Source organism: Citrus clementina, unplaced genomic scaffold (assembly GCF_000493195.1).
Source record: "Citrus clementina cultivar Clemenules unplaced genomic scaffold, Citrus_clementina_v1.0 scaffold_5, whole genome shotgun sequence".
NCBI lineage: Eukaryota > Viridiplantae > Streptophyta > Magnoliopsida > Sapindales > Rutaceae > Citrus > Citrus x clementina.
In genome coordinates, this window is record NW_006262201.1 from 29,660,638 (window position 1) to 29,674,375 (window position 13,738).

Here is a 13,738-nt window from a genome sequence, read left to right on the forward strand (position 1 = left end):
ATCTTTGAACCAAGTTTTACCTCAAGTAGTTTCTCACCTAGTGGAGAACTGTATTGCAAAATAAGGGCAATGTGAAAGAATAATACAAGCTACATTGTCACTACAACTTGCAACTTGAGTTGAACAAAGATCAAATAATTTACCAAGAACAGTTGGTTAAATGATGAAGCTTGTTGTTCAGAAATCAGAGATACTGTTTGTTGTATGATGTGACAATATCATTACGAGAATAAGGATATAATTATAAACTTTCTAATTCCTTCACCAACAAGGCACCAGTGGTCTAGTGGTAGAATAGTACCCTGCCACGGTACAGACCCGGGTTCGATTCCCGGCTGGTGCAGGTATTAATTTTTTTCAGTAGTAACTGGCCCCACTGCAAACAATTTTTATTGTTGCCTTCTTTTGATTAGTTCTAAATCCTCCTTTACTATATTAGTGCATGATACACAGTATAAAACAGCAACACCATTAACTTTCCCAGACCCTCCTTTAATAAGAGATTAAGTTGAGAAGAAAAGCCAACACTTCTTCTAAGATGGCAGAAGAGAAACAAATCCAAATTCCAAGAGTGAAACTTGGCTCTCAAGGGCTTGAGGTAAACAAACTAAAATACCCTTTCAACAATTATCTCTTTTTTTGGGGAAATATTTTGATTCCTTGTTGAGAATTCTCGAACTGATCGTTGATGATGCCACTGCAACTAGAAAATTCTCAAGTTCATGTGTCACTTGTTAATATTAATTTATTATTATTTTTGTAACAGTTGAACCCGTTTGCACTTTCTATTCATTGATACTTGTAAAGGTGATAAAAACTTTATAGCTGAAATGGGATCATCATTATGTGATAGAATTTAAGGTGCTATATATGTCAGAGTTGTAAAATGGTAATTGAAGGGTTTTCAAATTTCCTGATGGTGAATGTTGTTCCTGATTTTGTTGCATTTTTAAAGGTCTCAAAGTTGGGGTTAGGATGTATGGGCCTGAATGGAACTCACAATTCTCCACTCCCAGAAGAAGATGGCATCGCGGTAATAAAGCATGCTTTCGATAAAGGAGTCACTTTCTTTGATACCGCTGATGTGTATGGTGGACCGCATACTAATGAAATCTTGGTCGGAAAGGTACATATTTTCTCTCTTTTGCTCCTCACTGAGGATGCCATAGGATAGGACCTCATTGTTAGAATTGTTTTTTTTGGAAGTTAACTGGGAAAAAGTTGAAACCTTTCAGGCCTTAAAGCAGTTGCCGAGAGAAAAAATACAACTGGCTACAAAGTTTGGCATTGCTGGATTGGGAGATGATGGTTGTATGCTCGTGAAGGGTACCCCTGATTATGTGCGATCATGTTGTGAGGGTAGCATGAAACGCCTTGATGTGGACTACATTGATCTCTATTTTCAGCATAGAGTAGACACATCTGTTCCCATAGAAGACACAGTGAGTGATATTCTTCCTATTTCACCAATTACAAAATTGAAATTGTCTGCGAACTTGTTGCCCTATTTTGATTAATATGTTAGATACTAAATTTATTGTTACTTGAACTTTAGGTTGGTGAACTTAAGAAGCTGGTTGAGGAGGGAAAAATCAAGTACATTGGATTATCAGAGGCCAGTCCTGACACAATTAGGAGAGCACATGCAGTTCATCCCATCACAGATGTACAAATGGAATGGTCCCTCTGGACTCGTGACATTGAGGAAGAGATAGTGCCGCTCTGCAGGTTTGTTCAAATCAAAAGTAAAATAATTCTTTTTAGTCTCTTCATCCTTAAACCTCTGAAGAGAGTAGTATCAAATATTTCCATTTCTGTCTAGATCCTAAAATCTTTTATCAATATGTTGTCTATCAGTGTAGAAACTTGTAAATTCTTTACTAGAGTAGGTTCTCTGTGTAAGTATATATTAATTTGCCTTAGATAATCAAGTTTGGTGGTTGATCTGTCCTTACTCTTTTGAGTACTCCTAAATAATAGATGTTTGCAATATGTTCTTTGGAAATATGAGACTGCCATCTTGATGCATTTAAGTATGCAGGGAGCTTGGCATTGGAATTGTTCCTTACAGTCCTATTGGTCGTGGATTTTTTGCTGGCAAAGCTGTCGTGGAAAGTTTGCCTGCTGATAGCTTTGTGGTATGTTTTTCATCAACATTTGTTTCAATCCTTTGGTTTCATAACATAAGTGTGCATGAAGATTTTTTAGAAGGCTTCTTTCCCAATTACTTTTAATATTAGCATTCTATTTATCTTATAAGTTAGTAGAATCTTAAGTGTAATCTGTTTTGTAAGGCTTCACATCCTCGGTTCAAGGAAGAGAACCTGGAGAAGAATAAGAACATCTATATCCGCATAGATAACCTTGCCAAAAAGCACAAATGCACTCCTGCACAATTAGCACTGGCATGGATTCTCCAACAAGGAGACGATGTCATACCTATCCCTGGTGCGTAACTTTCTTTAAACACTCTATCAATATGAATTAGCATATATGTTTTCTACTTTTCTTTGTGCGAAGAATGTTGAAATTGTTTTTGTGGATATTTGGTAGAACCATTGATGTAAGAATCTTATCCCCGATAGGCAAGTTTGTGATTATTTCTATGAAGAAATATACAGATTTGTTCCATAACATTACCGGCAATAGTATTTACTGTTAATTTGCTTCGAGTTTCAGGAACAAGTAAGATTAAGAACCTGGATGATAACATAGGGTCCTTGGCGCTGAAACTTACAAAAGAGGATTTGAAAGAAATTGCTGATGCTGTACCCATACAAGAGGTTGCTGGCGACAGAACCTATGAGAGTATGAAGAAAGTATCATGGAAGCTCGCAAACACACCTCCGAAAGACACCAAGGCCTGAGCTCATATGTTGTGTATACTAGGCGATTAACAATTGCCATAATATATGTACAAGCTACAATGTCTGCTAATCTATTTGACGAATAAATGTGAACTTCGATCACTATGAGTCTATGATATCAATCTACCATTTAAATGTAAATCTGGTGAAGCCAGATTGTTCAGTAGGGGAGCATGGTTGAACTTTGATATGTTACTTCTAGTATTCAAGAAAATTTGCTATGAATATGTAGTATCTACTCTTCTTTTTGATAATTAGTCAGAAAATTATTCAGATGGTTATTGATGATCCCACTGAAACTTGAAAATCTAAAGCATATGCAGAGTAAAGTTGCTATTTTTTTGGGATCCTTACGTAATGGGTTAAGCTATCTATCAAGTGCTCCTTTTTTTTTTCCCTCTTTTTTCTCTGACAGCAAGGAGAAAGTCTTATGTGAGACCTCTCTAAGGACCATTCAATAAAATAATGGCATATCTTTAAATTTTTTTGGCCGTGGCCTAACCATAGTTGTTATAATTGGTTGAGTTTAAAGTAAAAGTGTATATGATTACATTTCATGTAACATAGCATTTGCCTTACATTTATTAGATAGTCTTTTTATGGAACCACGGTGGAGACGACCTATCATAAGAATACGAACTGGGCCCACTATCAAGTTTCAACTTTGTTTGTTATCCTCTGTTTTTTTTTTTTTTTAACACTTACTTGAGCTGAACTTAACTACTTGCTAAGTCTGAGAGACACTGAACTGAACTGAAGATCTTGGAAAGTAAAAACCTGAAACAAAGAAAAGAAAGCTGCAGCAAAAAGCATGGCAGAAGACAAGAAAATCCAAGCTCCTAGAGTGAAACTGGGCACCCAAGGACTTGAGGTAATTACCCATTTCTTTAAATAACTTTTGGAACCAACTTTTTGATAAATTTTTGGTTTATTAATTAATTAATTAAAATTTTGCGGGTTTTCAGGTTTCAAAGTTGGGGTTTGGATGTATGGGTCTGACTGGAATGTATAATTCTCCAGTCTCCGAAGAGGATGGTATCTCAATTATAAAGCATGCTTTCAATAAAGGAATTACTTTCTTTGATACTGCTGATGTATATGGAGCACATGCTAATGAAGTTCTTGTTGGAAAGGTGCATATCTGTCTCTTTTGTGGATGTATGAAATTGGTAGTAATTCTAGCATAATCTTGGAGAAATCAGAAATGTTTGTAATAGTCCTTTGTTTTTTGCCTTTTTTAAGGAACTGGTATATAGTTACTTCAGCACATTGTTAAGGATACTGTTAGGAGTTGTTAGAATTTTGTGTGGTTAACTGGAAAAGGTTCACTCCTGTTCAGGTCTTGAAGCAGTTGCCGAGGAAAAAAATACAACTAGCCTCGAAGTTTGGTGTTGTATCAATGGCACCTACTAGTGTGATTGTGAAGGGTACCCCTGAGTATGTGCGCTCGTGTTGTGAAGCTAGCTTGAAGCGCCTTGGTGTGGATTACATTGATTTGTATTATCAGCATAGAGTAGATCCGTCAGTACCTATAGAAGACACGGTGTGTGATTCTCTTCCAACCTCATTAAATGTAAACTTCCATAATCAATTACGATATTGGGACCGTCAGCAAACTCGTTCCTCTTCATTTCAATTATGGCAGGATCTAGCTTACAGAACATATTAAGAATTTCTTTTTCTTTGTATTGTAGATTGGTGAACTTAAGATGCTGGTGGTCGAGGGAAAAATCAAATACATTGGATTATCTGAGGCCAGCCCAGATACAATTAGGAGGGCACATGCAGTTCATCCCATCACAGCTGTACAAATGGAATGGTCCCTCTTGACACGTGACATCGAGGAAGAGATAGTCCCACTTTGCAGGTTTATTCAAATTGTAGTAAAATCAATTCTTAGTAGTCTCTTCATACACATAACTCTGAAAGAGTACGATACATAATTATCTGTTTTTATCTAGAGACTTAATTCTTTTATCAAATGTTCTATGGATATTATTTTTAAAAAATTCTTACTTGAATAGATTTTGTGTGGATTTATACATACTCTATATTAATTTACCCTGGATAATAAGGTTTGATGGTTGATGCGTCCTTGCTCTACAATGTGATAATTTTCTAACTAATATGTTATTCTCAAATATGGGGCTGCCATCTTGATCATTTGAGTTGCAGAGAGCTTGGCATTGGAATAGTACCATACAGCCCTCTTGGTCGAGGGCTTTTGGGTGGCAAAGCTGTTGTGGAAAGTTTGCCTGCTAACAGCTTTTTGGTATGTTTTCATCAAAATATCATTCCACATTTTGTTTTGTAATATAGCAATTGCATCCAAAATTTTACATGTAATCTGTTTTATAAGATCTCCCATCCTCGGTTCACGGGAGAGAACTTGGGAAAGAACAAGAAGATTTATACTCGCGTAGAGAACCTTGCTAAAAGGCACAAATGCACTCCTGCGCAGCTATCACTGGCATGGCTGCTCGGACAAGGGGATGATATTGTACCAATTCCTGGTGCGTAAGTTTATTCCCTGTCTTCATCAATATGAACTAGTGTGTGTTTGCTACTTTCAGTTTGAAAACAATGATGAATCTCTTATGAAGGCATTTGAGAGAAGTGACAATATAAGAAAGTCATCTACACTAGATAACCTTTGAGTAGTAATAAGGGATTGGCCTGCTTGAAGAAATTTATAGATCTGTATAAAACTCAGTTGATCGAGATGATATCAGCAATGGCAATATTATTTACAGTCATTTACTTGGAATTTCAGGGACGACTAAGATTAAGAACTTGGATGAAAATATTGGTTCCTTAATGATGAAACTTACAAAGGAGGATATGAAAGAAATTTTGAATTTTGTACCCATAGAAGAGGTAGCTGGAGACAGAACCTATGGTGGCATGCTGAAAGTGACCTGGAAGTTCACAAACACACCTCCTAAAGACTGCAAGGCCTGAACTTCAAATAGTTGGAATACAGGCAATCTTACATTCTCACTTTGTGTTTGGATGCAATATTTTATGCCTACAAGTTAATTATTGCCGAAATTTATGAGCTATCAACTATATGCTTTTGTGATAGACTTTTTTTTTAATGAATAACTGTAAACTTCGAAGAAAGACTAGGAATGATCTTCTTGGTATGTTACAACCTGAATTCAAGAAAGTTTCAGTAACTGTTTATCAAATCCACTCTTGGAAAAAAAAAAAAAAAAGGATTCCAAAATGGTAAAATACGAATTCTGGTTAAAACAATTTTCCTGGCTTTGCTTCATCAACAAGTGCAGGTTGAGAGTCACAAGAGTTATTAATCATAACCACTTGACCTATCATATATCTTGCAGAAAGCACTTATCTAATTAAAGCAGATCCTAAATTTGATTAACCATAACCACTTTGACCTATCATATACTACGAAGGAGCATTGTTGGCTTTAGGTGCAAGATAGATTGATCCTCGCACAGCTTTGCAGTCTCCTCCTCCGGCAAAGTCACCATCACAGTTCTTGCAAGTCCCGCTTCTGCTGAAGGCATCACAAGAATCAACCCTTCACCTTCAGCATTCCCTACATGGCATGAGACGTGGACAGGCTTTGCACTATCAAAATTCATTGAGTACATCACAGGTTGGTCGCCAATAATCATGTGCTCCATGCTAACACAGGTGAATTCAGGTCCATACATTGCAAAAGGTGGTGCATACTTCCCTCCCTCTTCCTTCTGCAAATCAAGCCAATGTAAAGTTGCCCAAAACTCCTCTTCCTTGAGACCTGACACATGGCAATGAACCAACTCCGCCACACGTCCTAACATGCTGCAATCCATCTCTTCTTCGTTTAGCGATAGAAGTGAAAAATTCAAAGCATTGCCAAAGTAGCCATAAGGTAGTGGTTCTTGCAGCAGCCTCCTAAAGTCTACACAAAGTGAGAGGGAATGTGTATGATCATCATGTTTGGGGCCCTTTAAGTGCACAACCCGAATCCAAAACAATGCAGCTAGCAAATCAAATGGGGAGGCATCAGGGCACTTGTCGTGGATTTCCGATAAACATTGCTTGACCACAGAATCAGAAAACTTGAAAGTGGCTGTGGACATTTTCACTGATGGGGTCTGTTTCTGTAACTTGGCCTCCAAGTAACTAGTAGATTTAGAATTATTGACTGAAAACTTCCTGTCAGGAGGTGCGGGTGGCTTGAAGAAGGGCGGAAAGGTGATGGCTTGGCCGTGGTGAGCTTCAGAAAATGCCTTGAAGAGTAAGATTAGACTGGTTAGGTCTCCATGCATGTGGGTGCAGCTAAGTCCGATGGCTACACCTCCTCCTTCAAAGTCGTTTAACTGTAAAGCCATATATATCTGTTAATATCGTATGGAAAGTGCCTTCTGAATAATCAGAAACAAGTTTTTGAAAGTGGTGTCTAGAGAAGTCAAGTATGAAATATGAAGATTTACACAAAAAGCGACTTTACTTTAAAGCACTTTTTACGAAATTACTTTGAAAAGCATTCCGAACCCAGCACAGGGAAAATCATTTACATTAAATTTCAACATGCTCTTGTTAAATAATTGAATTTAATTATATTGTAATTTATTTTTTTTTTAAATATTATATGATTGTATTTACAAGATGCAATAAGCCTATTTAAATGTTTTATGTTCATATATAATATAAAAGTATTCAATGTCTTAATGGTGCTCGCAACATTATGCACACTACTTATAATTTATAAATGAGATTTTGTTGATGTTACCTAGTTCATGAAAAAAAATTGTGTTAGATGGTAGAATAGTGAATCACGCTGTAGGATTATGGTGGGTCTCACATTAGGATTCATCAAAATTCATATCATAAAATAATGAATCTCAAAATTTTGACATTTGAGAGTATTAATGGCCGGCCTTTCTCTTTCCTAAATATTTCTCCGACATTGGGGGCTCATTTTCCAAGTGCTTGGAACATTTATATAAATATTGTTGTTGCAGAAAATCACTGTCCCTATAAAAAATTAAATTAAATTAAGGGTAAAAGTCCATTTAGTCTTTGTATTTTAATATCAATGTCTATTTAGTCTCTGTATTTTTTTAAATGTCTCAAAATATTCCTGCCGTTAAAGTATTGATATCTTTGCCGTTACTTTTTATTTTTTTTTGGGCTTATTTTTACATTATCATCATTTTATAATAATTTTTTTGCTTAGTCATTAATAAAAAGAAAATAATTAAATTACCAATTTAACTCTAAAAAATAAAAAAAAAATTATATTAATTTTTTTTATAAGCACCATTTGCACACTTGGTAGTTTGCATATAATTTTTGACAATTTAATTTTTGACAATTAAAAATTAATATAATTTTTTATTTTTCAGAGTTAAATTGATAATTTAATAATTTTTTATTAATATTCAAATAAAAAATTATTATAAAAGGGTAATATTGTAAAAATAAACCAAAAGAAATAAAAAATAACAGTACGGGTATCAATATTTTAACGGGATGGATGTTTCAAGATATTTTTAAAAATATAAAGACTAAATAGATACTAATATTAAAATACAGAGACTAAATAAATTTTTACCCTTGAATCAAGAGCCATGACCCATAAGATGTTTGGCACCACGCCTAACACCTTTATTATCTGTGCATAACCAAACTTAGGCATGGTGGGCTCGAAAGTCCTTTGCAAAATTAATTCCAATAAAAGTGCTCTTTTAATATAAGTGTCTATCATGGAAAGACTATATTTCAAACAACCCTAATTTGAACAAAACTTAGGTACTAAAAGCCATCTCCAATCACAAAGTTTTGTACATAATTATTTGCATTAAACAAAAGCAAACCCGACCCAACAAGAAATGGAGTACCTGAATCCGGAAAGGAGACCAGGTATTAGGAACCTCAGGCATATCTTCCCAGACCGTTAGATCTCTCTCCTCATTCCCATCAGCAGATCTCAGCCATTCATCAAGCGTAATTCCAACTCTAGCTCTCAAAACCCGGACTCCAGCGTCATTACACTTGACCGCCCAATTACCCGCATCATCTCGGGTCAACCGGCCCGTAACAGGCGGGTACGAAGACAAAACTTCGGACAGCGTCACCCTTATTGGGTCCATATCAAACGACCCAAATGGGCTTTTCTCGTAGTAAAAAATAACATGGATTGTGTGATGACCCATGGCGTGGTCCAAACGGGTTAACGGGTAAGTCTCGTCCGACGCTGATGGCCTGCTGGATACTTGCGTTAGAACTGAATGTACATTGACCCGACTCTTTTGATCACCCATTTATGAGAGAAATGAGAATGTGAACTGTGAAAAGAGAATTTTGTGTGCAAGAAATTTTCTTCGCATTGGTGATTTATATAGAGGAGAAGGTACTTGATTGGGTCCATTAAAGGGGAAATGGGTGTTTGTTGAATTTCATTAATGGTGTGGCTGCAATATGTAAACAAATTCAGGTGGTTGGCTGTGATGTGCATTAATGGTAAGATAAAGTAAAACTATCCCAATTATTAAATGAATTATTTTATATTTATAACACGGACCTCATTATCACCCATAACATGTAACAGCATTAAAAGAATTGACGAAGGAATCAATAGCATCGTGCCACGTGCAGCTGTTATAAAGTCCTATCAGCATTGGATGCAAAAAAATCAGAAGTTTATGAGATGCATTTTAATTTTTTTCTGAATTAAGTAAATTCTAGAACATAACTTATGGATTTTATGCATTATGCTGCCTCTCCATTAACCAACTCAGAAACACAATCCCTTGTTTAATGTGGACTAATGGGGGAGCGGAGCAAGAAATAATGTGCTTTTCAAAAAATAGGATGAAGATATAAAAAGGGTTTTTGCTAAAGTTGAAGCTGCTTCACTGCTTGTGCATCATTGAAAGTCGTCAACAAGGCATCAATTTTTAACTCCCCGCTGATGCAAGCTTTAAGTACATTTCACGGTCGTCTCCCCCCTGAAATTTGGTATAAATTAAATGATGAAACTGTAGCGTTTAATCAGAAACGAAGGGTAGGAGTTGGTGATGTTAAAATTCTAGAGGTGAACTTATGGCTGCCGCTCTGAAAACCATGAGCTTCAATGGCGCTGTTGAGGTGACATAATGTTTGTTACATAATTATGTGACTTAACCCCAGCCTCATAACACTCATTTAATAATCAATCTTGTGATATAGACACATGATATCAAGCCATAAGTTCATTAATAACACAATTAATTATTTGATTAACCATATGTTTTCAACGATTTCTCTGGCTAGGATCCATTTTGAATCAATTGAGTGGTGCTCATTGAATCTAACTCAAATCTGATTCAAACAAATAAATTTATATTTAAGGAGAGTTTGTGGTAAGTTTGTGTTTAGGTGTCTTTTAAAAGAACTCTAATACAACACCATCACAATCTCAAACAAAACATAGCATAAAACTAAATCCAACTAAACTAAATCAGCAAATTTACTTCACAATTGACCCAATCGAACTAAATCCAACTTAACTTCCATATCACTAACTACAGCATCCAATAAACCTTAGAAACAAAAAGTAGAGAAATTTCTAATAAAAAAAGCATAGCTTTTTCATACAGTTTGGTACCTGCACAATGACAGTCAGACTTATTATTTCACAATTGACACAAGATAACCTAAAATTAGACTTGCATTTCATAAATATATATACACAAAAAACATCTTGATCTCAAACAAAACATACCATTCATATCTAACTCAACCTCCACATCATCAACTACAAAATTCAAAGAAAACAGTAGAATCAAAAACACACCTTTCCATAAACTTGAGCAAATCCAGAGGCATCATTTTTCTCCAATTGCTCCAAGCCTTTGACTCGTCCAATTTCACAATCTTCACTCATCTCCATCTCACTCCTCTTCTCATTTCTACTCAATCCCAAATCAGTCCAAAACACAATCCCAACAAAGAACAAATAAAACCCAACAAACCCGACAGCTTGCCAAACAAAAATCTCCCCACTCAAGTACACATAAAACAACAACAAAGCAGCCACCAAGTAAATAAGAGGGCGAAATGCCGCCAAAAGATCATAATCCAAGCTTTTGCAAAAAAGAATTAAGTTTTTAAAATCCAAGCAACATTCATGTTCTCAATTTATAGAACAAGAAAATTTTTCTATTTCTAGTTTCTAGTTCAGCTGACATTCAACAGTCCCTTAAAGAAAGCTAAAGTTACAGGAAAGACATACACTCAACAGATTCACTATCTGTAATCCTCAGGCAAGCGATATCCAGACATGACTATTTTGTTGGCAAACATCTTGCCAGTCTTGGGCATGACGTGCCAGTGCAATGTCAAGTTGAATTCTTTACTTCGAAGATTGTGTCCCTGAATAGGAAAATAAAGGAAGCTGAACATTGAATTTTCCATACAAAAAGGAAATTGCTTAAGTTGGTTGATGAATGTTTGTACAGAATGAGAAAAATTAATCGAAGAGGATGTCGTACCTGATCAATGAAACGATATTTGTTCGAGGTATGAATGGAAAACTTTGCAAACTCTTTTGCAGGTATTATAGCATCCCAAAGAGACACCTGCAACACAATATGCAAAATCAATCAAGCGATGGGCATAATTTTGAGCATACATAACCCGAGATATGAAAAATACTTCAGAAATTAGCATGCCAGATGATATTGGCTAAAGGTGGATGTTCATGAATAGGAAACACAAAAAGGCTGCTCATTCTAGCAACCATTAATTAACTCAAGAGTTCATAATCTAGATCGAATTTTACAATATTAAAGCACAAAAACTAAAACAATGATACTTTAGAAAACACATGCACTCAGATGCCTGGAGCTTACTTGGTTTAAGGCATTCTTTGGGGTTTCATACTCAGCTGCCACAAAAATGAAAAGCTACAAAAGCGGTAAGGAGATGAATCAATGTCAAAAATCAGCTTTAAGATCACTCAAAAACACCATAAAATTAACAACTTCCAAAATCATATAAATCAATAATGATATCGTGAATAGTAAACCTGTTTTGTGTTCCATGTAAACAGTGATTGCAAGTCAGCTGTTATATTCAATGTCAGGCTGACCTACATACAATGAAAAGCATTCCCTGAGAATGATGTCAAGAATATCATAGAATCCAGCAAACTTATGCCACAAAAACAAGCATAGAGGAAGAAATCAAAGCTACCACAAAATTATCGATATGTTTACTCATTAATTTTTGGTTCTTCGTATGAAAAAGCAATAAACTCAAAGCTACCACAGCATGCTACCAAAATAAAATCGAAGCTTCTATTCCACCACTAATCAACTGGAATGTGAGCCCCTAATGCAGATGAAAAGACGGACAGTTAGCTTTCAGTCAGTAGGTCGTTTTTCCTAATAATTTTCAATCTTTAAGAAGTATCAGGCAAAAGAAATAACAACAGAAGGAAGGTTTATTAAAAATTTTCATTTGCTTTCACAAGTAAGAGGAATTGAAAACGGTTCTTTCAACTATCTTATTCCTGAGAATTATCAACAATTACACTAATTACTCACACAATCAACCCAAAAAAAAAACAAAATTTTCGAAACAATTTCGCAACTGTAATCAATAATGCACAATAATCAACTTAAAGCACACAGATTTCCCATAAAATTGAAAATATCAGATGGCCCGTGATTAATTTCTTAAACTAAGCAATAAAAAAAATCCAATTACCTCGTCGTTTCCATGTGGCTGCTTCTGAAACCAATTGATATTCAATATCTACAATCACCAAAAACAAAAACCCAGATGCCAAATCAATCAAAAACGCAAAAAATTCAGAACCTTTAACAGATCTAACACAAAATGCAACAGCGATCATGAAAAAGTCGAAGGAAAGTTGACCTCAATTTGAGCGGAGGGAGAGGGAGTGTTAAGGTTATCAGAAAGAGAAGCGATGGCGCACATTAGCGCCAGAATCGTCACGGCGAACGTCAGCAGAGCGTTGGCTCTGTACCCAAACGAATGCATTTTTTCTTTTTTTCCTGTTTTTGTTCGCTGCCGCTGTTGCAGCTGCTGTCGTTTGATTTTTGGTCTGAGAGAGAAGTTAAAATCAACGGAAATAAAAATAAAAGAGTTCTGCCAGATGCCACTATCACGCGCCATTATAGACCCCCCCAAAAAAAAAAGCAATTAAAAATTTAATAAAAAATAATAGAGAAATGCTAAGAAATCGGAAACTCTATCGGCTTATCCACTCTCACCCACTCCCCTCCTTCTTCGTCGTTTTCTACTTGTGCCAATTGACATCACTGACCAAATGAATATGCTAACTGAGGCTTTCTTCCAATGCAAAATCAAAGCAGAGGAATATCATCACAAAGATTAAGTACACTGTAAAAGTAAGAATTTTTATTCATAAAAAGCTTCAGCCTTTTTCCGTTTAATGTATATAATAAAAACAGAGGTACTCTGTTCTCAAATCATCGAATCAATCAAAAGCTAACGACTCCCCCCCCCCCCCCTCCCCTCCCCAGTGAACCAGTTGCTTATCTCCTCCAATAAAATTTTGTTCATTCATTCGGAAGAGCAGATAAGCAAGGTCGTAAAAGGAACAAGAAACCCACAAAAACAGAAATTTTGCATGCATGATCACAGAACAATGACAAATCTACCAAGAATAATAAGGAGAGTGTAAACAGAGGAAGAAGAAATGCAGGGAATTACCCTGAAGAGAAGGAGGAGATTTGGATAACCAGGAGTCAAGAAGCTCAGAAGAAAAAGGGTAGCTTTTCGTTTCTATGTAAATTATAAAGTGTCGACGTTGTGGCAGCCACGGATATTATTTTTCGCGGGGTAGTAAAAACGACGAAAGGAAACTGTCGTACGGG

The 13,738-nt window shown here is 35.9% G+C and overlaps 4 protein-coding genes and 1 non-coding gene across 7 annotated transcripts; 3 read left to right on the forward strand and 2 right to left on the reverse strand.

Annotated features, from left to right (window-relative positions):
* The first annotated feature begins 272 nt into the window (after positions 1 to 272).
* Positions 273 to 343, forward strand: TRNAG-GCC. The gene has a single exon. It is a non-coding gene; the product is annotated as a tRNA-Gly (tRNA).
* Positions 344 to 475: 132 nt separating this feature from the next.
* Positions 476 to 3,141, forward strand: LOC18040619 (probable aldo-keto reductase 1). The gene is made up of 7 exons (XM_006432902.2): positions 476 to 598; positions 956 to 1,126; positions 1,236 to 1,442; positions 1,556 to 1,728; positions 2,042 to 2,138; positions 2,295 to 2,448; positions 2,680 to 3,141. The coding sequence occupies exons 1-7, from the start codon at positions 539 to 541 to the stop codon at positions 2,865 to 2,867; spliced, it is 1,050 nt and encodes a 349-aa protein (XP_006432965.1). The 5' UTR covers positions 476 to 538; the 3' UTR covers positions 2,868 to 3,141.
* Positions 3,142 to 3,562: 421 nt separating this feature from the next.
* Positions 3,563 to 5,847, forward strand: LOC18043026 (probable aldo-keto reductase 1). Of its 2 annotated transcripts, none has more exons than XM_024185161.1 (7): positions 3,563 to 3,738; positions 3,833 to 4,000; positions 4,207 to 4,440; positions 4,562 to 4,734; positions 5,043 to 5,139; positions 5,227 to 5,380; positions 5,641 to 5,847. In XM_024185161.1, the coding sequence occupies exons 1-7, from the start codon at positions 3,679 to 3,681 to the stop codon at positions 5,826 to 5,828; spliced, it is 1,074 nt and encodes a 357-aa protein (XP_024040929.1). In that variant the 5' UTR covers positions 3,563 to 3,678; the 3' UTR covers positions 5,829 to 5,847. The 2 variants fall into 2 exon arrangements, with proteins under 2 accessions (XP_024040929.1, XP_006432966.1); XM_006432903.2 differs by having other exon boundaries at positions 4,207 to 4,410.
* Positions 5,848 to 5,906: 59 nt separating this feature from the next.
* Positions 5,907 to 9,208, reverse strand: LOC18043027 (protein ECERIFERUM 26). Its single transcript, XM_006432905.2, has 2 exons — positions 8,729 to 9,208; positions 5,907 to 7,204 (listed from the first exon to the last, which is right to left on the reverse strand). The coding sequence occupies exons 1-2, from the start codon at positions 9,149 to 9,151 to the stop codon at positions 6,275 to 6,277; spliced, it is 1,353 nt and encodes a 450-aa protein (XP_006432968.1). The 5' UTR covers positions 9,152 to 9,208; the 3' UTR covers positions 5,907 to 6,274.
* Positions 9,209 to 9,567: 359 nt separating this feature from the next.
* On the reverse strand, positions 9,568 to 13,733 carry LOC18043028 (signal peptidase complex subunit 3B). 2 transcript variants are annotated; one of them, XM_006432906.2, is made up of 8 exons: positions 13,575 to 13,733; positions 12,753 to 12,942; positions 12,582 to 12,629; positions 11,899 to 11,961; positions 11,723 to 11,776; positions 11,363 to 11,449; positions 10,666 to 11,243; positions 9,570 to 9,838 (listed from the first exon to the last, which is right to left on the reverse strand). In XM_006432906.2, exons 2-7 carry the CDS (start codon positions 12,876 to 12,878, stop codon positions 11,118 to 11,120), a joined length of 504 nt encoding a protein of 167 aa, XP_006432969.1. In that variant the 5' UTR covers positions 12,879 to 12,942; positions 13,575 to 13,733; the 3' UTR covers positions 9,570 to 9,838; positions 10,666 to 11,117. The 2 variants fall into 2 exon arrangements, with proteins under 2 accessions (XP_024038677.1, XP_006432969.1); XM_024182909.1 differs by lacking the exon at positions 13,575 to 13,733 and having other exon boundaries at positions 9,568 to 9,838; positions 12,753 to 13,039.
* Positions 13,734 to 13,738: the final 5 nt, after the last annotated feature.

Bases quoted from the DNA above. Each gene is read 5' to 3' on its own strand.
- LOC18040619 (XM_006432902.2), top strand. From the start codon at position 539: ATGGCAGAAGAGAAACAAATCCAAATTCCAAGAGTGAAACTTGGCTCT. The intron at 1,729-2,041 runs GTTTGTTCAAAT...TTAAGTATGCAG, and splicing joins GAGATAGTGCCGCTCTGCAG to GGAGCTTGGCATTGGAATTG. The intron at 2,449-2,679 runs GTGCGTAACTTT...TTCGAGTTTCAG, and splicing joins CGATGTCATACCTATCCCTG to GAACAAGTAAGATTAAGAAC.
- LOC18043026 (XM_024185161.1), top strand. From the start codon at position 3,679: ATGGCAGAAGACAAGAAAATCCAAGCTCCTAGAGTGAAACTGGGCACC. The intron at 3,739-3,832 runs GTAATTACCCAT...GCGGGTTTTCAG, and splicing joins TGGGCACCCAAGGACTTGAG to GTTTCAAAGTTGGGGTTTGG. The intron at 5,381-5,640 runs GTGCGTAAGTTT...TTGGAATTTCAG, and splicing joins TGATATTGTACCAATTCCTG to GGACGACTAAGATTAAGAAC.
- LOC18043027 (XM_006432905.2), bottom strand. From the start codon at position 9,151: ATGGGTGATCAAAAGAGTCGGGTCAATGTACATTCAGTTCTAACGCAA. The intron at 7,205-8,728 runs GTACTCCATTTC...ATGGCTTTACAG, and splicing joins GGTCTCCTTTCCGGATTCAG to TTAAACGACTTTGAAGGAGG.
- LOC18043028 (XM_024182909.1), bottom strand. From the start codon at position 13,013: ATGGCGCGTGATAGTGGCATCTGGCAGAACTCTTTTATTTTTATTTCC. The intron at 12,630-12,752 runs GTCAACTTTCCT...TGGTGATTGTAG, and splicing joins CTCCCTCCGCTCAAATTGAG to ATATTGAATATCAATTGGTT. The intron at 11,244-11,362 runs GTACGACATCCT...TTTCCTATTCAG, and splicing joins AATATCGTTTCATTGATCAG to GGACACAATCTTCGAAGTAA.